This window comes from Syngnathoides biaculeatus, chromosome 12 (assembly GCF_019802595.1).
Source record: "Syngnathoides biaculeatus isolate LvHL_M chromosome 12, ASM1980259v1, whole genome shotgun sequence".
Taxonomy (NCBI): Eukaryota; Metazoa; Chordata; class Actinopteri; order Syngnathiformes; family Syngnathidae; genus Syngnathoides; species Syngnathoides biaculeatus.
Window position 1 is genome coordinate 5,134,821 of NC_084651.1, and position 23,578 is coordinate 5,158,398.

Genomic DNA, 23,578 nt, shown 5'->3' on the forward strand with positions numbered 1-23,578 from the left:
CTTTCCCCTTTCTTGGCCGCCGCTGCTGAACTCTGACCTCTCACCTTCCTTCAGAGCTTTTCTATTGTGCTGAGGTCTGGAGACTGGACTAATATTAATATTTTGCTTCTTCATATTTTTTCTTTGATTTTTGTCAAATGTTCTTGTGGCGAAATGAGACGCTTCATCCTGTTTCGAGTGAGGATAAGAACACGTCGCTATTTTCGGCCTCCGAAAGTGATCCCTGGAGTGACGTCTGATGCATTAAAGTGAGCTTTAAATGTCAGAACAGAACTCCGCGAAATAAAAGGGAAAATAGAATAAACAGACGCTCATAATTGACTTGAGAAATCTTGACAATATATTTGGTGATTAAAAAAGAAATAAAATAAAGTGCTTTTGTGTTATGACAACAGAATTGAAAAAATATATATCGGTCGCCTTCATTAAAAATATGACGCAAAAAGTCACGCAGTTTCCCGGAACATCCACCCACACGCTATTGTAGCGTGGTCAGTTAACTGGAATATGAATAATCATTGAAAAGTACGTTGCCATGCGATATTAAATCACCTTAATTAGCTTAATTATCGGTTTAAAACATGCAGACAGTTAGTAGACCTTGTTTATATGCTTTGTGTCGACGATTTTGGTTAGCCAAGAGTTCAAATGGGTTCAGCAGAGAATTTACTGCCCGTGCTTAAACAATCGAGGCCGTGAAGAGAGATAATTATTGTTAATGTTTTTGTTTCCTGATGGGAAAAGGGAGGGCCGTTTTCTTCCGAAGAAGATGAGTCACCCAAATGAGAAGGTGACGAAATATCTCGCTTCTTGTTTATCTCGCGCTCTGGCTTTGATTTAGAAAGCGGGAAACCTGTATCTAAATTATTTACCCGTCTGTCTTTGTAGTCAGCGCCGAATTTTCTCCATTTGGCCATTTATTTGGCTAATTAGCAGGCAACCAACGTCGGTAACAATCATTCAGCAGGCTAACTAGATAACATAAGCTAGGCTAACTTGACTATATTCATCTATCTTCATCAATTATCTATCAATCAATCCATTCATCTATCTTGAATCACGTTTATGTCGCAAGCAATTTAGCTATTTAAGTAGATAAATTAAGCTAACTTTGAACTACCGGGTAATTTTTCTGCCCAAGCAATAGCCAGCGCTGTCGGTATCATTGTTATTTCGCTAGCGAGCTGCTCTTGGGCGCGTCGCCTGCTGCGACCTCACGCTTGCGTCCACCTGACAGGAAGCTGCCATGACGCACTGTTTGTTTGGCTGTACACGCACAAGACACCACAAAGCCAATTTGACACTTTTAATCCACCGCAAGACTCACAAGGGCTCTCTCTCAACCCTCGTGTTTTGCCCGCAAAGAGCGCGGCTGTCATTTAGCTAGAAGCTACAAGCCGGGCTGAGCGCAGACGTAAACGTTGCCTTTGGCACGTGGGCCGCCGCTTTTGAGGCCAGGTTAAAAAAAAGCAAAAAAAAAAAAAACCCCCAAAAAAACGCAGCGACGTCCTCGAGGGGCTCGACTAATGCAGCCCGCCGGATATGCTCCATTGATAAACACAATAAGTCAATAAAAGTCAGCTTTGACGGACTCGACCATAAACTTTAAATATATTGTAAAAAAAAAAAAAAAAAAAAACGGAGCACTTTTCATGCAAGCTGAAATGTTTTCAGATCATAGCAAAAAATGAAGATTTTTTTTTTTTTAAATCACTATTCCAACACTTTTGGAGGCCACTGTACAGCCTCTTTGCGTGGAATACATTTCACTACATATTCATGTTTTTTTTTTTTCCAGTGTTGATCTTGTTTTGTTTTACAGTGAAGAAAATTTGAAAGTTCTCCCACTTAGAAATCATGGAGGGGTCTGAAATTTTTATCGTAAGTGCGTGTCCACAAGTACAGCTGCACAAATAAGTATCTGAACACCTGAGAAAACCAACGTTAATATTTGGTACAGTAGCCTTTGTTTGCAATTACAGAGGTCAACCGTTTCCTGTAGTTGTTCACCAGGTTTGCACGCACCGCAGGAGGGATTTTGGGCCACTCCTCCACACAGATCTTCTCTAGATCAGACAGGTTTCCGGGGTGTCGCTGAGAAACACGGACTTTCAGCTCCCTCCAAAGATTTTCTATTGGGTTTAGGTCTGGAGACCGGCTAGGCCACGCCAGAACCTCGATATGCTTCTTACGGAGCTACTCCTTGGTTTTCCTAGCTGTGTGCTTCGGGTCATTGTCTTGTTGAAAGACCCAGCCCATGACCCATCTTCAATGCTCTGACTGAGGGAAAGACGTTGTTCCCCAAAATCCACGGTCACCCTCTCCTTAATACAGTGCAGTCGTCCAGTCCCATGTGCAGAAAAACACCCCCAAAGCATGACGCTACCACCCCCATGCTTCACAGTAGGGATGGTGTTCTTGTGACGAAACTCCATTATTCGTCTTCCTCCAAACGCGGTTAGTGGAATTATGACCAAAAAAGTTCCAGTTTGGTCTCATCTGACCACAAAACTTTCTCCCATGACTCCTCTGTATTATCCAAATGGTCATTGGCAAAGTTAAGACGGGCCTTGACATGTGCTGGTTTGAGCAGGGGAACCTTCCGTGCCATGCGTGATTTCAAACCATGACGTCTTAATTAATGTATTAACAAAAATCACCTTGGAAAGGGTGGTCCACGGTGGTGGCAGAATTGGTGTTCAAATACTTATTTGCAGCTGTATCACACAAAGAAATTGTAAACAAAAATCATACATTGTGATTTCTGCATTTTTCTTTTTCGATTGGAGATGCACCTACGATGAAAATTTCAGACCCCTCCACGATTTCTAAGTGGGAGAACGTGAACGTGCAATACGGCGGGGTGTTCAAATACTTTCTTCACTGTATGCTGTTGTGACAAATACGACACACCTGAAGTTCACATTCCCACAAGGATGACGTCACAAAAAAAAAAAAAAAAAACACAAAAGGGGAAATGAAATGGGGGGGGGGGGGTCTCCTCAGTTTACAACAGAGTTCCATTCCCATGATGGTCGCCAAAAATTTGTACGCAAGTCATAATGCGCCCTCGTCTTATCAGTAACCATCCAGACATTTTCTTTGCCGCTTATCCTCACCAGGGTCGAACTGGTCGCCGGCCAATCGCAGGGCACATAGAGACAAACAGCCGCACTTACAATCACACCTAGCGGCAATTTGTCGGAGGAAAACCCACGCAGGCACGGGGGAGAACACGCAAAGTCCCACAGAGGCGGGGGCTGGGATCGAACCCGGGTCCTCAAAACTGTGAATCCGATTCTTTACCAGCTGATCCACCGAGCCGCCGCGAACCAATCCAAAAAGTGCTAATATGCTAGCAGCTGAGCGTGACCTCCCTTCCCCACAAAATTATTAGATTAATGAATTAAACACGCAAGTCGAGATATGACTCTATCATGGAGGAACTCTGCATATTATCATAAACCGTCAAGGACCCTCTGTTAAGGATAATCTGGTTAAACATAAATGAGGACTAATGAGCGTGTGTGTTTGTGTGTTCTACGGCTTCTACTGTGCGTCTGCAGGTGCTACAGGAAGCGTCTACCGCCCCGCTTGCCTCACGGGGTCGGGGGGGGGGGGGGGCGGCGTTCGCTCTACCACGTCACAGGGGAGAGTCACCCACCTGCAACAGTCAGCGGACAGCGAAAAGGGCGACAGCGGTTCTGTTTTCTCCGTCACGGGGGACGGGCAGCGGTCCAGGTCGCTGTCCTCGTCCATGTAGCAGAGCGGCGCCAAACTAACGGCCTTCGCCATCTCCTCGGGGGCAAACTCCAACTCGCTGCCTTCCAAGATGGCGCTGGAGGACTTGGGCAGGCTCCACGAGGTGGAGGATCGGGAGAAAGGAAGGAGAAGGCGGAGGAAGTTGGCACTAGGGGAGCAGTGAGGGTGGTCTGGCGCAGGAGGGACGGGAAGGCCGGCGTCGGAAGGGCCCGGCGTGTACTTGTAGCCGTCGGGGCGCGGCGGGAAAAATCGAGCCGGGTCGGGAGGACCGCCGTTCATCGCCGCCCTCGGTACGGAGCCCCGTAACGGGGCGTCGTCCCCGGCCTCGGTCTCCAGCTCCCCTGCGGAGCAGGTGCGGTCGATGAAGTGCAGGCCCCGGTAGAACCCGTCCACGCGTTGGCCCACGTCATTGAGCGACACGGAGAAACGGAGCGGGCCGTGGGGGCGCGGGCCCCCCGGGGGCCGCAGCAGAGAGAGCCAGTCCCGCTGCTTGGACGGGGGCGGCGAGTCCGCGCAGACGGTGGTCACCGCGACGCCGCCGCCGCCTTCGGCGCTTTTCCCGTTTGGGGCCAAGAGGACCACGGCGGTCCGCTTCTGTCGATCCTCGTCCGGACTGCTCGTGTTGTGCGTGTGTTGAATGGCAATGTAGTGTGACACGTAGCGGTGGAGGACGCAAGGAAAAGGGGAACGGGAAAGCCCAAAAGAAAAAGAAAAACAAAAAGAATGGAGATTTGAGAGAAAACAAAACAAAACAAAAAAAAGGTTGGGGGTACTGACACTGAAATCCGGCGGCACTGAATGACCCGACGCTTTGAAAAAAATAAAAATGAAAATTGTGCTATGCCGACTTGCCTCACTGAGCTCGCCCGAGTTCAAGATGACCCTCGAAAAGCACGACAACCTTTCCAGGCGAACTTAAATTTGATTTTCAGATGCACGTGTCAAACTGTTCAGCGGTTTCCCCCCCCCCCCACAACGTCAATGATGAACGGCGCATTTCCGACCAAGTCTTGACTTTTATTTCTATACTGCGGTGCCTTGAGATAAAAGGGACACAAATTGCAAATTTTTCTAAATAAAACCCACAGTAGCGGCATTCTTTTGCGTTGAAAATGAAATTTAAAATACGGCTGTATGGCGAACGCGCGTATCGAACACGGGTGTCAAACTCAAGGGCCGGGGGCCAGATCTGGCCCGCCGCACGATTTGATGCGGCCCGCTAGATATTATAAGCATTTTTGTGTTACCAAACATGAATAATGTTTCAAAACCCCATTATACTTGATCTCCGATTAAAAAGTAGTTTATAAATTTGACGTGTAAATATGATGAGGCAATTAAAGATTGTTTTTTTTTTGTCATTAGGGCCCTCTGAGGGAAACCGTAACTGCAATGTGGCCCGCGCCGAAAACGAGTTTGAAACCCCTGGTATAGAAGCTCGTCTTTAAGTCCATTTTGCTAAATGCTAACAAACGGTGCCCAACCCCATAGACGAGCTTATGTTGTTGTTGTAGCCGAGTACGACGGTCGTTATTCCGTATCAAGGTCCAGAAAGTGAACCGCATCGCCCCGGGGCGTTCCGCCGGTTTTTGAGCACAGTTGAAGAAGTGACGACCTTGTGACGCCAGCCCGAACGGAGTTGCGATAGCGTCGATCGAGTTGTCTTTCGGATTGGGCGACTAGCTATCTCGGACGTTTTTTTTCGCCTTGTCATTTCGTGATTACGATGTCCGGCGAGGTCGCACTGAAGCATTCTGTCGTGAGTATCAGATTGTTCTCGCGTACCGGAAGGAGTTTCGACTCGGCGTCTAGGTGATCGATGGAGGCCATTTTGTGGCACCCGGTGGCGGTTCGAGACAGACTAATGGATAGCACCGGTGTTGCGGAGCTATAACACCTTTGAGCAATTGCTATTGGAACACATATGTATACATATTTAACATACAGGCAATGGGCATATATTCTTTATCCTCTGCAAAGGACATTACTGTCACTTCCCGAGGAGTCGTTCAGCACCATGTCCACAGAGTTGAGGTAAAAAAAAAAAAACCCACAAATTCTTATCATTCTATTTTATTATGCCATTACTGTTTGTTCTTATTAAATAGAACATTAAATATAAGAGTTTTATTTCTTTTGATGGACTGAAACATCAAATAGTTGGACACGTGCATTCAAAAGTTGAAATAAGATCCAGTTAAATTTACCAGGAGAGGTCACAGCGCATTTCAGGTCCATCCAGGGAAAAAAAAAATATATATATATATATATATATACATATCTATAAACGACACGCAACAAGGTTCGTACCTGCAGATGTCTTGGCTGGAGGGAGAAACCGACGTTCTCGAGAAACTGCCGGGAGCGTTGACTGAAGTCGGGCTGCCGGCCTGCGAGCGGGCAACGACGACGGAGTCAGCAAAGCGTACACAGAAGACGGCAGATGAATTATTCACACGTACTTTCATCTGTTAATGTTTATAAATACAAAGCCAAAGGATTCATGAATAATACAGTAAATACTGCCCCCTTTGCCATAAATACAGTACACGTGCTTCCGTCCCATGACTTAATAACTCTCGACCAATCGGACCGCGTCGGAAACTCGCTCAAGAGTTTCCGGGAGGACCGCCGCGACCTCAGCCGGACCGCAAACAGCGTAACGCCGGCAGCGACGTAGTCGTGAAATGATCCCTCGCGTCTACAAGATGGAGAACCTCGGCTTGCGGGGTCAGACGCCGATGCCAAAATCCAAAAGTGGGCCCCCGATCGTTTCGGCGCAAAAACTTAATTAGCTATTGATTTCATCACCCGACCGGGCCGACATTTCGTAGCTCCCGGCCTGACGTTGATCGATAGGCGGCTGTGATGTCACGCGATCTGCCCTTCAGCCTGTCCATCAATGACGCGCGTTCACATTTGCAAAATCATAAATCGCGCGGCGGTGTTTCTCATTTAGACGGGCGGAGAATCCTCGCGGGGTTTACCCCGGGACCAGCAGGCTGTCTGGAGCACTTTGCCAATCCATTTATTCACGGCATAACATAATGTTCACACCCCGAGGAGAGAAGAGCGTTGGGGATAAGATCGGATTGTCGAGCTTGTTCTAAGTACGGGCCAGAAGTGCCTCCCCGACCGCTACGCTCTTTTTTTTTTTTCCAGTTTTTTTTTTTTTTTAAATCCTTTGTTTATTTTCGGTTACATGTACCTGTGGGATGCAGCCAGCACTTGCCAGAAGTTCCTGCAGCTAATTGAAATTGAAATTGCAGGGCTTTTCGCAGCCACTCCGAGCACTTTGGTCTTTATAAAATGGAATTTTTGTATTTATTGTCACATTGTAACAGGTTCAAACGCTCTGGACCGCCGAGCGACCACGGAAGCGAATGGAGATTGCCTTCGTGTGTCGGACACAGCCAATACTTGCCAGAAATTTCTCCAGCTCTTCTAATATTTCTATCTATCCATCCATCCACCCCGGCACCTACCTATCTATCTATCTCTCTCTCTCTCTCCATCCACCCAAACACCTATCTATCTACCACCCATCCATCCATCCATCCCTCGCTCTCTCCCTCCATCCACCCACGCATCTATCTACCACTTATCCAACTACCTCTCTCTCCATCCATCCACCCATGCACCCATCTCTCCATCCATCTACCTACCACCCACCCATCCATCCCTCGCTCTCTCCCTCCATCCACCCACGCATCTATCTATCTACCACTTATCCAACTACCTCTCTCTCCATCCATCCATCCATCCACCCACGCACCCATCTCTCCATCCATCAACCTACCACCCACCCATCCATCCATCCCTCGCTCTCTCCCTCCATCCACCCACGCATCTATCTATCTACCACTTATCCAACTACCTCTCTCTCCATCCATCCACCCACGCACCCATCTCTCCATCCATCTACCAACCACCCATCCACCCATCCATCCATGAAAGAAGCACCGTATTTTTCTTGAAATCCTATTTTGTGTTTACAACGCACTTTACAGCCCGAAGACACGTCAGGCCTCTGCGATAAGGTGATTTTTGCAAATGAAGATCGAAGATTGGACCTGTCAATGACTCGTAAAATATTAGCCAATTGACACGCCCCTCTCGTTGTATTGTCCCACAAATAATGCTGGTGGTCAGTAGTGTGCGCTTGGAAAAGTTAATGTTATGAAGACAATGGTTCTCAGATGCGCTTGGGGAACGTGCAAAATATGAAAATATAAAATAAGATACACAATGTACAAATATGAAATTGCCCGGTCGATTCATTTTCCAAAGCCTAAAAACACAGTTGACGAAGTGTCTACGACGGATTAAGCCTCGCGGAAGAGCGCACGTACAACTTAATGTGGACAATATCGACAAACACAAGGCTGTATGTTCGAAGGTAAGTGAGGGAAAAGTATCTTCTCTGTGTTTGATTGAATTATTATCAGTACTTCAGACATTGCAGGAGAACAACTTTCACTTTGTTTGCGTATCACTGACCAGCCGAACGAAGTGTGTCGTGTTTTATGCCGAAGAGTCGGGTTAGCGATACGTAAATGCGCCACGTCATGCAAGAGAAATGTTTATCTCCCGATGTGTATCACATCAGACTTTTCAGAAAAGAGCGCTGGCTTCCATTACGAGCGAAGTCAAACTTTTTCCATCTGGTGACGACGGTACTGACTGAGTTCATCACCATTGTTTGAATGTACAAAATCCAACCTAGCTCACTTCTAAAGATTACAATATTACTCGTGATCTTTCCAAGTAAAAAGTACCCACCCTGCTTTACACGCGCAGTACGATTCCACCATTTTATCCTGTTGGATTTCAATATGAAATTTGTGAGGCGTCAAAACATTTTTTTGCATCGATCGCCAACGTTTCGTCGTAACTATGACATTGCGTCCCGCTCCGTCCAAAATCATAATATCCTGTCAGACGCATTTGGCGAGAAACATACCGCAATATTATCTGGAATCCGCGATAGAGAATCGACTTCAAACCTGTTCTGTTCAGTCGTCGTTTTGGAAGCTTGTGGGACGTGGCTAAGGGGGCGGAGCTTAAGGTGCATTGCCTGCAATCGCTGTCGTGTTCTTCCCCGTCCACCCAAGAGCTATTTTCCTCATCAAAATCCGATATTTATTTCTCTGCGGTCCGTAAGATGGGGTCGTCGTCGGGGTTGTCGTCTGGGAGCCCCCCCCGAGGTAAGCTCAGTCATGCAAATGGACGTTACGCAACGGCTGCTATATTTAAAGACGCAGGCGGAAACGACGCAGCTTGAAACGGGGACCCGGCTGACAGCGTGACACGAGTGGCCCGCTCGCGTCGGCTGGAAACACATCAAACGCGCAGACGGGTCGGGCTGGCGTCGGACGGCGCGGGAGGCCCTGGCGAGCCAGTCCGCCATTTATTTTGATATCCTTCGTCTCTAGATTGTTCTGGTGAGCGATAACGGGCCGTGCCGGTTCTGATTGCGGCTTTAGAATTGAATTGTGCTCGTCGCCCGAATGAACACCTCCCAATTAATAAACGAGCATAACAGCATTATGCAATATGTCTCCCAAGCATAATTAGCCCTTCCAGGGGTCGTGGTGGGGGGGCATGAGGCAGATGCCACCTGCTTGACGACGGCAATATGTCGCCACGTCGTACGAGGTTTCGGTAATGATTTTAAATAAAATATGTAGCTCCGAGACGTTCCTGGGAAAAAAAATAAAAAATTAAAAAATAAATCACAGTGACACTTTCATGAGACGACTTGAGGAGCGGGCGATTTTGCAAATGGCGGCGAGGAAGCCGTTTTGGTATGATTGGTCGACCATTAACGTGCCCCCCCCCCCCCCCCCGAGACACCTAAATCGGTATCCGGCGACAGTTTGACCGCGACGTCGGGAGCCAAACCAAAGCCGCTTATGTAACAATTAAGACCAAAAAAAATTGCACATTTATGAACAAGTACTCATTAATCTAAGATGGACTGGTTTTCTCGCAACACCCTTTTGTCCACTAAATTATTAAAAAAATACACTCAATAGAGCGGAATTTTTTTATCTTTTGAAATTCAACTAAATACATTTCGGGACCAGTTAATGATTTTTTTTCCGCTTCCAGATCAGGACAGCCTGCAGCATGGCTTGCAAATACATAAATAAAAACAAATAATTCAAATGTAAATAAACAAGCAGCATGATAATATATAAGGTTGGAATATTCTAGCAAATATAATTCACGGTGAGGAATTTGGCGGAAAAGTAAGGATGCTTTCATGTGCAAATAAATAAAATCTCATGAGACCACTGAAATGTAAACACAAATGCAAAAAAAAATAGCTTTACATGAACATTAATATGAATATTAATAAACAACGGTGAATAAAAATGCATCAATAACTCACACATGGCATCCATATTTCTCAGATTTTCAGAATCAGATTTTCATTATAATTGGAAGATGGGATTTTCAAAACTGACACTCTGAATCGACGAGTACTCAAGTAAAAAAAATTATGTATCCAATAAATTATATATAACTGGGCGGCACGGTGGCGCAGCTGGTAAAGCGTTGGCCTCACAGTCTTGAGGACCCGGGTTTGACCCGGGCGCCGTCTGTGTGGAGTTTGCATGTTCTCCCCGAGCTCGGGTGGGTCTTCTCCGGGCACTCCGGTTTTCCACAAACATCCCGAAAAAACATTAATTGGACACTCTAAATTGCCCCAAGGTGTGATCGTGAGTGCGGCTGTTTTGTCTCGATGTGCCCTGCGATTGGCTGGCGACCAGTTCAGGGTGTACCCCGCCTTGAATAGGCTCCAGCACTCCCCGTGACCCTCGTGAGGATAAGCGGCTAAGAAAATGATGGATAATAAGGATGGATAATAAAACAGGACTCAGCCGATGTACCGAAAAGCTAACCCTGCCGCGCAAAACTGCAAAAAACTGAATCTGGAGAGCCACCGCCAGATGTTTGGCGGGAGCCCAACATCGCCCTGCTGAGCGGCGGCGGCTCGCCCGCTTTGACTTTATGACCAGTGTAATACTTTAATTCCTGCCCTCCTCGCCCATCCCAAACAAACACCCTCCGACGGAGACACACATGCCTGGCGCCGTGCCCGACACCAGGCTGTGGATAAGCCTCCTGACCTGGCAGAACACCGAGGAGGGGGGCGGGGGGGGGGGGGACTACTCAGACTCCTGCACTCCCGACAACATTCTTCTTCCAAATATTTTCCCCCATTGGAAATACGGCGACAATGGCGTACCTGCTACATCGCACTCTTGTTAGCATTTTTTAGGAACGCGACATACGAATATTTCAAGATATGAGCTGTCCCTGGGCCCATTTTTTTCGCTTTAGTTACTGTCCAACCAAACATAACACAATTTCACGTTGTGTATTATTGAACAAACGCATAACTTGAAGCTTTGAAGTATGCTATCTTAGCGTTAGCCCAATGAAAAACTAACAAGTAGCATGTTGTGGTGTTATACAGAATATTTGAACACAAACAACAATTTGAGGCAGACAAAGTAATATGATTCACAATTATATATTATTGATCCTCTGCGTAGAATATTACTAATTTACTGAGAAACCGAGACTCTCTACATGTACAGTATATCTTTCTTATCCTGTCTCCGGGTTGACAAGGTCCACATAAGCTAATTAGCACCGTCACGTGTTCTGAATTAAAGCAAATAATAATAATAATAATAAAAGGGGGCTCACTATACACGCGAGCAAAATATAACGTCTCAAGATCAGCCATCAAAGCAATTATTTGTAAATTAAGCTTTCAGTCAGCACGTTAATGATTTTTCCACAGGACTCGGCGTCAATAGCATTCAGTCGGCATCTGAAATTTCTATTGGAATTGAGTTCGCGTTCCATCTTTACTGACTAAGCAGCGCCAGCGCATAAACAAGCTTGACCTGCATTATAAATGATTTTGCAGTCTTGGGCGGATAGGAAATATGAAAATCTTTGCATCAAAATTCGAGGTCCTCTTCGAGGAGTCTCGCAGGGCTACTATGCGTTTGCATGCTACACAAAACTCAAGGAGCCCTAGGAAAAAAACATTTTTCTTTTTTAATAATAAGGCTCAGGGCGGTATTAGTTTCACATGTCAACAAGGAAGGCTAATCACCCACATGGCGTAAAATTAATACTTTCTTTACATGCTTCTGTGCTGTTGTTTTTGTTAGCAAAAGAGTGATAAGCGCCAGTTAACTCATTTATGTCTGCACATAATGTACGATAAATACTCGCTTACAACCGTGTACCGACTCCTGCTTGCCCGATCCCCCGACCTCGGAACAATTAACGTTTTTCCCGAATTCCGCCTGCGTCTCCCGACTCCTGCATTTGGGTCCTACCTCCGTTCCGATCGGTCGTGACAACAACGTGCGGAAGGAATCCTCAGTGATTCAAGTCTTTCGGTGCTGCTGTTTTGGTTAGCAACAACCCTCCCTGACAATATGCGCAAAGACAGCACACCTTCAATCATTTGACAGACGGGTGCTGCCGTTTTGTTTTGCGACAGAGTTCAGACGGGCTCAGCAGTTACAGCTTTAAAGACCCTGTGAATTGAAATCAGAGATTTGTTTCTGAATCCATCGAACACCTTTGAAGATAAATGCTGAAAACGTGCGAATGACGACTCAACTGCGAAGCTCCCCCTCCTCCCTACTACATAAGAACATGAGCCGCTTTGCACATTGCCGGTTATCCGGCACAATTACAACCGTAATACGTAGTTGGCGGCACAGCCTCGGTTCTCGACCACAATCCGTTCCAGAAGGCGGTTCGAGAATGGTTTTGTTCGAACACCGAATCGATAGTCAGCTAGTCAGCTGGTTATTTCCGGGTCTTGTCGCAGGCGTTCGAGTACCGATTTTCATTCGAAAACAGAAGCAAAGAAAAATCTAGAAATTTTTTCGAGAACAGAGACGCTGGAGAACCGAGTATTCACCGTACGCCCACACCCCAAAAATGCACCTTGTCTTTCTCCACTAGTGTGACAGCTGTAGAGCGCCTCATTGTTGTGACGTGGAAAATCCCCGAGATGACCCAGCGGGATATCATCCGTGAACAGAGATAATTATTCTTGGCTCACATTTTTCAGACAAAAAAAAAAAAAGGCAGAGATTATTTGTTTTAAGATAATCCCCCCGTGCAGCTCATTTCCTGAGCTTGACAAGAGTAACCTTTCTCCCAGACTCGACAATGAGAACAATATCATTTAAGCGAGTGCCTGGAGAGTCCCTGCGGAGACGACAAACGCTGCTGATTAGCAGACGCGCCATCCGGTTATGATCGATAACTGGCAAACCTGAGAATCCCTGCTCATATTTCAGTCTTAGCGTCATGTTAAACGCAATTTAGCCCGAGGAACTGTGGTCGAAGTTGAGCGTCTGGTTTTCTAGAAGGTGAACGATCTTAGCAGTGTATGGACAAAATGCGTGTGCATGCATCGGATATCATCGACATTGTGTGAAATTGCGTGTCGTGTTACTTCGCTACACTGCCCCCCCCCCCTGCAAATATATATCACAGACTTTTTTCACGTAATTTCTGCCCTCCAAGCCACGACTTTGTTCACACGCTTGCAACCCTGCGGTTCACGCGATGATGCGGCGCTAGCTTTAGCGCACCTGGTTATAAGCCTCGGTACACAGGAAGAGTTAAATGTTAGCGCGGCGCGAGCGTTAAACTCTGTGTACCCTTTTCTGACTGAGGACCACACTCTCGGATTCGGAGGTCCTGATTCTCGTCCCAGCCGCTTCACACTCGGCTGCGGGAGATCGACAAACGGATCGGTGAAGCGTCTGCAGTGATGCGTACTTTGTATCGGTCCGTTGTGGTGAAGAGGGAGCTAAGTCGAAAGGTGAAACTCTCTATTTACCAGTCGAGCTACGTTCCTACTCATTTAACGAGGTGATCCAGTCGTCTATCTACGTTCCTACCCTGACCTATGGGCATGAGCTGTGGGTCGTGACCAAAAGAACAAGATCCTGGATACAAGCGACTGAAATGAGTTTCCTCTGCAGGGCTTTCGGTTTCTCCCTTAGAGAACAGGTGAGAAGCTCGGTCATCCGGGAAGGGGCTCAGTTTCGAGCCGCTGCTCCTCCGCATTGAGAGGAGCCAGATGAGGTGGCTGGGGCATCTGAAAGAGACCACCAGAAAGAGACCCCGAGGATGACCCAGGACACGCTGGAGAGACTATGTGTGGAACGCCTCGGGATCGCTCCGGAAGAGCTGGAGGAAGTGGCTGGGGAAAGGGAAGTCTGGGTATCCCCGCTGAAGCGACTTCCCCCGCGACCCGACCCGGAAGAGCGGTAGCTAATGGATGGATGGATGGAGACACTACCACATTATCTGTGTACTTACTGTAGTAATCTGATTCAACACTATTTGCATATCTGTTGTTGACTGATACTAGCCAATCATGTGCTTCAGATCTATCTGCACCATTTGCACAATTGTCACTGCTCCAGATGACCGCACCACTAGTCAATTCGAACTGCTAACCTGCAGTGCCATAAAACTGGTAACCTTTCATTGCTCAATGACTCTATGTAGTGTGTATCTATGTCCTCCAAGTATAGTTTTTCACAGCGGCTGCCCGTTGTTGTACGAGAGCGGCTCCAGCAAATGGGGACAAATTCCTTGGGTGCGTTTACCAGACTTTGCAAATAAAGATGATTCTGACGAAAATGAGTGCGGCCGTTAAAAAGCGTGCGTCGCGCTTGCGTTTAAAAAAAAAAAAGAAGCCGGGAGCAGCGCGTGGCTGACACGTTGGCGCCGCGGCGCTAAAAAGACCCTGACATGTTTCAGTGCAAGTAAATGGTTGATCCTCTTAAGAGGATCAGGAGGATTCCGAGGGAGGAGAGAAAATAGACCGAGGTCATTGGGGGAGAAGAGGTGTGCACGCTGAGGTGGAAAAATGCACTCAAAAAAAAAAAAAAAAAAATACAAAAATAGACAACTCCCTTTTCCCCTATCAAGGAAAAAAACGGGTGGGTCCTGCAGTTTTTTAAGTGGATGGATCCTTTTCTTCCTACCGGTGGGACTCATTTCAACCTAAGATGACCTTACAGTTGGGAGTCTGTCACTTTGCCCTTAACCTCAAAAGCACATTTACGTACTTTTGAGTATTTGCGCCTACTTGTTGTGCTTACCTTCGATATATTGCTGGATCTGCTCGCCGAATGACCCAGAGGCTTTTCATTCTGAAAAAGACAAAGACAGCTTGAGTCAATAAAAACCCTCAAAACAGGGTTCAACGCTATTATTCCCTCCTAATGAGAAGCGCAAAGCAAAGGCGGCCATTATAGCGTCGGAAACGCAGCGCCAGTGGTTTGCATCTCGACCTTGCCAGAAGTCCCGGGCGCCATGCAATTTTGGGTTTGACTTTGCATGAAAAAGGGGAGGAATGGGAGGAATAAAGCACTATTGTGTCGTTTGCAAGAAAATGGATGCGGTGAAAGGAAGACTATCGTACTAGAATGTCCACTAAAATATGTGGAAGCTAGAGCAGACCACAAATAAGTTTGCACAAACTTCTCAGCGTGCATCTTCATTTTCGGGAAAATCAAAATGGTCTGGCCCAAGCTGATGGTGTACAGCAAATCCAAATACGTTGTTAGTGTACTTTAGTATTCAACTATCTGTATTTTACTTTAGCATTTCTTCATCTTATTACTTTTTTTTTTTTTTTTTAAATACTGAGCGCAGCCTCCAGCGCGCACCTGGTTATAAGCCTCACCCAGTACATTTGTAAAGGAAATACCATTGGGTACAGCCGTGTAAAAGCCTCAAGGGCCCACATTGAAACACGAAATATTAAAAAAAAAAAAAAAAACGAACACAGAGTTTAACGCTGGCGCCGCCACGCTAACGCTACCGCCGAGCTAACGCTAACACCGCTGTGCGAACGCTAGCGCTGTCGTGCTAACGCTAGCGCTGTCGTGCTAACGCCACCATGTCAACGCTAACGCTAGCGCCGCTGAGTTAACGCTAATGCCGTGCTAACAGGGCCGTTTAAAAAAAAAAAAAAAAAAACATACTGGTAACAATCACTGAGACACGGCAATATCACGCTAGCGCAGCGCTAATAGGGCTGACTTCTTCGAGACATATATTGCACCGGTCTCACTCTTAGCTTTTTCGCTCAAGTCACCCTTGCTGCCGTGAGAAAAAATGCACAAATTAGCTGCATCACCGCATAAACCGCAGGGTTGAAAGCATGTGAAAAAAGTCGCGGCTTATAGGCCGGAAATTACGCTACTTTTGCAGCTGGTAGTACACGCCGAGTAGACGAGAACACGGGCGGGGTTGATCGCAGCCAAGTCGTGTCTTGGAGGCGCTAATGATGCCCGATTCCAGGCCGATGAAGAACCGCCGGCTGTTGTGCGCCGCTGAGCCGCTTGTAGCGTTGCCGTTAAAAGGCCGAGCGCGCCTCCCGAGCGACGACCCAATCTCGATTGCGTAACGTGCGGCGAGTTTCACACGGGCTTTCGAAAGTCCTTTGCTTACAAAGGAAATGGCGTCAACTCAACAAGCGAAACCACAGACATGCATGTCAAATCCACAATCGACAGGTTTGGCATGTGCAATTCTCTAGTTTTGGGCTCACGGTTCAGTTCGCAAACTCAAAATTAACGTTTGCGTAAAGGTGGGTACATTAACATGGCATTTAATAAACGGGATTCAAGCGCAAGATTAGTTTTTTTTTTTTTTTTTTAAATATATGAAGACGAGTGCATTAGTAACACTTTCAACAGTGTGAGGTGCTTTAAAAACACAAATAGTGCAATTTGTTACATCTCAAGCGCCCAGGAAAGGCTCCCATTTTATTTCTTTTTTTTTTGCTCATGATTTCTGCTTTTTTTTTTTTTTTTTTTTAAATCCCTCCTGCAGATTGCAGACAAATTTAACCACATCATACTTCAAATATTCCCGAGTGCCTGTTCTCACGCTTCTCGCGCGTCTTCAAATAAGAAGCAAAGTGTGCTTGCCTCAAGCTGTTTGTCACTCCCAGTTCAGTACACTGTAAAAACCGACACCTCAAACTGAACTCAAAAATATAACGTTTTTAAAATTTACACACCGAGATGTTCAACTAAAACATTGCATTTCAGAGAGAGACTTCTAGCTTAATGAGAACATTGAATCCATAAGGCCGAGAAATTAACCAGGATGTCACGTTAGTTATAAACCTTCGTAACACTACTATAGTATACACTACAATATCGATCCATCCATTTTCTTAGCCGCTTATCCTCACGAGGGTCACGGATAGTCCTGGAGCCTATCCCAGCTGTCAACGGACAGGAGGCGGGGTACCCTGAACTGGTCGCAATCACACCGAGGGACAATTTAGAGTGTCCACTTAATGTCGCATGTTTTGGGGATGTGGGAGGAAACTGGAGTGCCCACCCGGAGAATTGCCACCCAGGCACGGGGAGAACATGCAAACTCCTCACAGGCGGGGCCGGGATCGAACCCGGGTCCACAGAAGTGTGAGGCCACTGCTGTACCAGCTGCTCCACCGTGCTGCCCTGTTTCTATTAGTAAATAGTAAAATTAATGACTTAGTAAATTGTACCTTCCTTTAGAGCATAGGTGTCAAACTCAAGGCCCCGGGGCCAGATTCGGCCCACCACATGATTTCATGTGGCCCGCAAAGGCAAATCATCGGTGTCAAAAATCCGTGATTCTTGTGAAAATGTGTCCCAACATTTCAAATTGTCATATGTCAGAAGCGATAATGTTGATATATTATAAGGCATTTTTGGGTTACCAAGCATGAACAATGGTTGAAAAAACCCCCATTACGCTTGATTTGTGATTCCAAAACGTGTTCATAAATTTCACCTGTAAATATCGTCTTCTTTTCCTTTCGGCTGCAGGTTGCAGGTGTGCAAATCATGAACAATGACGGAACACCGTGCACTTCCTGCGGTTCTTTCAGAAAAAGGAATTCATCGCGAGTCCGTATCGTAACAAATGCATATTTTAATACAAATGTCACTGCGCACGCAACAAAACAGTGTTTACTTTCCAGTTAATTGGTCCGGAACGTTCCAAGGTCAAGCGTCATAAACCCAGCGGGATATCCGTAGGCGGTCTTTGAAGGCAACACGAAGCTGTTAATGCGGAGTATAGTGAGCTTTGATCCGACTCAAACGTAATATTCCATATTCCATAAATGGAAACTTCACCTCGCAGCAGGTTTTATGATAACTACTCGTATGGCTATTCTGGGACAGTCTGCTCAAAAGCATTTTTTTTTTTTTTTTTGCAGAAGATGGACAGTAAAGAGCGAGAACAAATTACTAGCGCTTGTCCTTAATCCTGAGGTCTTTGACAAATACGCAGTAAAGCACAAATGGAGACTTTCTGAGAAACCCCTCCGCCCCCTCCTCCTCCCCCCCCAAAAAAATAGTGACCTTCTGTAAAAATCAGGGATTAGACAAAAGAGTCACACGGCTCAATCGGCTGTTATCTAACATGGCGTCCAATCTAAAAAAAAAAAAAATTGGGTATCGCAGACGTCGCGAGAGGCCTCCGAGTTCCGTTTTCATCTCCGCCGGGACAAAAAAAAAAAAAAAAAAAAAAAAAAAAAAGGCTTCGCGTTCTTGCGTTAAGGGGAATATTCATTTCAAAGAATCCGCCGAGCTTCACGGAACATCTCGACTCTCGCCCGTCCACGGCCGCGTCACCCGCTAAAGAGGACACAAAGTACAAAGGCGTTTTGTTTTTTTTGCCCGAGAATCGACGCAGTTGCCGGATGACAAATTGAACGTGTGACGTGCCGGCACACGCACGCGTGGCAACGGATTTACAAGTAATTTAAATCATTTAATTTAATGCCCCAGACTTTCCGTACTTTTACTTGGGTAATTTTTTGTGTGTGTGTGTGTGTGTGAAGCAGAAACTTCATTTTATCTCCGCTACATCGAGCCCACTTCCGCTCTCCACTTCTATTTCTTCCAGGAGCTAATTTGTTTTGGTTTAGCGGAAAGCGACGCGGCCCCGGGGACCGCCGCCGCACGATTGTTTCACCGATCCGACATAACCGCAAGCGGCGTTCGACCCGTCTCGCTCACAAGACCCCACACGGAGTCGACTTTTCTAATTGATGTGAAACCCGCTAAAAGGATCTGGCGGAAGACAACTGAAATGTCACCTCCGACCGGTGAGCCTATTGTCGTAATTCTTGCTTGGAAGGACGCGGCTGAATTTGTTATTAGTACTTTGACAAGAGTACAATTTGTGGGTACTTTACATGTGAAATTTCAGGACCAATCTAAACTTTCCGAGACAAGAACGTCTTCGACACCTCTCCAAACTTTTGAATGCACTGGCGAACTGTTCTGTAACCGAGGATCGGACCGCCAAGTTGCCCGCCTTTGGCCATCGCCTAGCTCACATCATTGCACCCGACCCCTAACGCCCCTCTCACAGGTGGTGATCCCATGAGAAGGGGGACCCACGTTACCCTTTTGGGCTGTGCCCGGCCGAGCCCCGTGGGTGTAGGCCCGGCCACCAGGCGCTCGCCATCAAGCCCCAGCTCCAGATGGAGGCCCCGGGGACCACCGTCCAGGTCTGCTCTCTCCGGGTTGGGGATGAGATCCTGCCCCAAGAGGAGGAGTTGAAGTATCTTGGGGTCTTGTTCACGAGTGAGGGAAGAATGGAGCGGGAAATCGACAGACGGATCGGTGCGGCGTCTGCAGTGATGCGGACTTTGTATCGGTCCGTTGTGGTAAAGAGGGAGCTAAGTCGAAAGCCAAAGCGCTCAATTTACCAGTCGATCTACGTTCCTTCCCTCACCAGTGGGTCGTGACGGAAAGAACAAGATTCCGGACACAAGCGGCCGAAATTAGTTTCCTCCCCAGGGTGTCGGGGCTCTCCCTTAAGAGATAGGCTGAGAACCTCGGTCATCAGGGAGGGGCTCAGCGTCGAGCCGCTGCTCCTCCGCATTGAGAGGCGCCAGACGAGCTGGCTGGGGCATCTGATCCGGATGCCTCCCGGAAGCCTCCATGGTGAGGTGTTCCGGGCACGTCCCACCGGAAAGAGACCCCGGGGACGACCCAGGACACGCTGGAGAGACCTGGCTTGGGAACGCCTCGGAATCCCTCCGGAAGAGCTGGAAGAAGTGGCCGGGTAAAGGGAAGTCTGGGTATCCCCGCTGAAGCTCCTTCCCCTCCGACCCGACCCGGAGAAGCGGTAGAAAATGGAGTTCATTGTCTTCAGTACCGCAAGAGTTGTTGAAAAATCCAAAATAGGTGTTATATATATGACAAGTTTCTATACAGGTCCACTTCTATGTCTTTCTGAAATTATTGTTGATTAATTGTCTGCGGTCTCGTGATGTCAAAATGTAAACAATACGATGAAAAGGACGCTTTAAATACAAAATTCTAAATGAACCGGGGAATGTTTTAATCAATTCATGGAGGAAACGAGTCGATTGGGCCCAGCATCCGAAACGGCCGTTTTTGGGACATATGCGAGGGTAAACCAAGACTGTTCTGGAACAAAAGTGCGTCCGTCCCGACATACGCTCGCTTTACTGTGGAATCTCAGTCAAATAAAGGTCAATGACATGAACACCAAAAAGTAATCAAAATGCAGTCAAATCCAATCCAAATTTTCCACTGAAATGAACGATGCTCATCATCAAGAACAGAAACGAGGCGGCGAGCGCGGAGGAAATTCAATTGGAGGACTAAATTGCATGTAGCCTCACTCTTCCCGTCATGTTGATTTCTCCGTAAATTCATTATCTCAACGAGCCGTGATTGAGAGAAGCTCCGCCGCCAGGGATCGGCCGGCGCTGTGCGCTGGCAAAAAAAAAAAAAAAAAAAGCAGCCCATCAAAAACGCACATCAGCGGCAGATTCCAGCTCGCCCGCGACCGTAATGAGGGCGAGTGCCGAAGAAAATGAAATGCATGACCCTGAGTGTCAAAAGATGACTTTTGCCTGCATGTACAGCATAAAAAAAACTACCAAAAAAAAAAGACGCATAAATCAAACGTAATTTGACAACGCCGCCGGTGTACACGGAATCGTTCACAGAGAGGAAGACATTGAAGGAAACACCGTATTGACCCGATCCTTCTGATAACAAGCATCCCAGACGCAGTCTTTGTGCAGTTTCCTGTACCCCCCCCCCGCCACCACCATCTCCCACCCCCACCTCCCCTTGCAGTCGTCTTTATGGGATGAAAAGCAGACGGGTTGAGCGCGTGGCTGCGGGCCAGGAGGGCAGCCAGACGCACGCGGGACGTTTTCAACGGGCACGTAAACGGGGCCATCCGACAAACCGAGCTGCCCCAGCGGTCCGGACCAAACCATTTTTGGTCAAGTACGACAAGAGAACCCGACACGGGGAGCAACCTTGATGTCTATTGTTCACCATTGAGGCCCTTTGAATTCTGTTGCCAAGGTTTGTCGCCCACCCCCAAAAATTTGTTTTCCCTCAGCATATTTTGTAAACCGTCTGAAACATCCCCCTCCATGCTTCAACATGTGCCATTCGACAACTTGTCGCCGAGCGTTCACGTTCGCTACGGAGGTCTCGGAAAGACGAACACAACTTTTGTTTTTTTAATCAACTTTTGTTTTAAGGTGAGTGTTATAACGTATGTTCGCTCTCTCTATGTAGAAGAAGGGGATCTGTGAGACCGGGACATTCCCCAGTAAGTGTCTGCTACATTCATCGCAAGGAGACTATTCAGCACGGGGGAGCGCTCAGACCATCACACTGGATTGGATACATAAACTCGACCTGTTCTCGACTACAGCATCAGCACATTCGCAGGTAAAACAGTCTCTGGGCGTCTTAGCACGTGTCGTAAACTAGTTATTAGCATTGAGTGGACTGACAGGTGGTGTTGCGTTCAAGCTACCTTGTTTTTTTTTTTTGTCATTTTTCTGAATTTATGCTATAAAAATTTAATGATTCTATTGTGGGCGGTACGGAGGGTCAGCTGGTAAAGCGTTGGCCTCACAGGTCTCAGGTCCCGGGTTCAATCCCAGAAGCGCCTGTGTGGAGTTTGGGTTTTAGGTTATCTTCGGGCACTCCGGTTTTCCTCCCACATCCCAAAAACACGCAACATTAATCGGACGCTCTAAATTGCCCCTAGGTGTGATTGCGAGTGCGGCTGTTTTGTCTCCGTGTGCCCTGCGATTGGCCGGCAACCGGTTCAGGGTGTACCCCGCCTCCTGCCCGTTGACAGCTGGGATAGGCTCCGGCGCTCCCCGCGGGCCTCGTGAGGATAAGCAGCAAGAAAAATGGATGGATGGATGATTCTATTGTTTAAAAAAAGATTTTTAGGATAATTGAAAGATTTCACTTGGGGGAAATCAAAATCGAATTCGAGGCTTTTAAAAGTCACAAACCGCAATGTTTCCTCCCATCCTCACGTGGGTAAATAACTCCCCCTCTGGCCAAAATACACTACACGTGGAACCAGTGTAATTACATCAGCGCGTCGCCAGGATCCAGGCCTCCGTCCTCACTTCGGGCCGAACAAGAGACCGTGACGCTATCAAATATGACAGCGGTCCCCTCTGTCTCAATAACGGCGACAAATAAAAGTGCCACGCTAACAAAGATCGGAAACCTTCCGGGAGTCCCTCTCACCCCTCGCGCACGCCGCGGCCGGCGACGCACGGCTTTCGCCACAAAGTCGGGCCGCGGATAAATCATTCCCTCGCCGTGTCTGCTAATTAGATGCGTTATTAGTTTGTGCACACGCGCAACCCCGCCGATATAATTGCTCAATTATACGCCAGCGGAGACGGAGAGAGAGAGAGAAAAGGAGGCTGACGGAGGGGTAGGGGTTAAATGCTGACCGGGTCGAAGAGGTGTCGTGTCTTACGGTTCAATTTTATAAAGTTCAGAGTCGAAACACTAGAATAGCTCTTCATAGTCGCAGTACTCAGGAGGATTTTTAAATTCCTGCAGGGAATATTGAAAGGCGCCGGCAACATCTGAAATACGAAATATCGAGCAAAGTGATTCTCACGCGCAGACAACCACCACTAAAAAAAAAAAAAAAAAAAACCACGGCGTTCTCCAAGTACCACTAAAACGACCCGCATTGAAATACAATAACGGTGCTATTGCGGCGATTTGTTCTCGGCTGCTTTTACCGCGCCCGTCTCGAACCTGCGATAAAATCGCGGATGCGCTCCGAGGGCCAAAAAAGTGTCGCCTGTGCTCCAAAATACAAACCGCGTGATTTTGGTGCGCGTCTCACAAAATGTCAACATTTTGAGTTAACGTCATTTTTGTCCCAGACTAGTTGAGGAAAAAAAAAAAAAAAAAAAAGCAAAGGAAAAAAAATTGTTAAGGCAGGAATATGGAAAAAATAGCTAAATTCATTATCTGTTTATTTCAGTAACCACTGTGGGTTTTTACTTTTTTGAGATTTATATTCATTTGGAGCAAAACCCCAACTCCGCAAAAAAAAAAAAAAAAAACAATATCTGATTTTCACAAGCTAACGGCTAATTTTCATTCATTTTTATTTACTACTTGACAGTTTGAAGCTTGCGGTTTTTCCCCTTTCGGGTAGCAACAACCGCGTCTGTGCGTCTAAAAGCTCATCACACTGTGGACGTCAACAACAAATTTATTATTAGGATTTCCAGATGGCAGTGCGAAAAGAAAACACGACTTTCCCTCATGGATATGTGGCTCTCTCCCGACATTTTCCCTCGAAAAACAGCCGCCTTGTTAAAACAAAAACACGGCTCCGGGCGAAACGTCTTCGCCTTCAAATGCACCAAAGCCAATTGTGA

At 46.9% G+C, this 23,578-nt stretch overlaps 1 protein-coding gene across 3 annotated transcripts in view; it reads right to left on the reverse strand.

The window, feature by feature from the left end:
• The window catches only part of marchf8 (membrane-associated ring finger (C3HC4) 8), a 90,565-nt gene that overhangs the window by 9,460 nt on the left and 57,527 nt on the right, over nt 1–23,578 (reverse strand). For all 3 annotated transcript variants that reach the window (XM_061837867.1, XM_061837865.1, XM_061837866.1), the window contains 2 exons: nt 14,940–14,990; nt 6,073–6,152 (listed from right to left, as the gene is read on the reverse strand). In XM_061837867.1, coding sequence (XP_061693851.1) covers nt 6,073–6,152; nt 14,940–14,990 — 131 coding nt within the window. The remainder of the gene's footprint in view (nt 1–6,072; nt 6,153–14,939; nt 14,991–23,578) is intronic.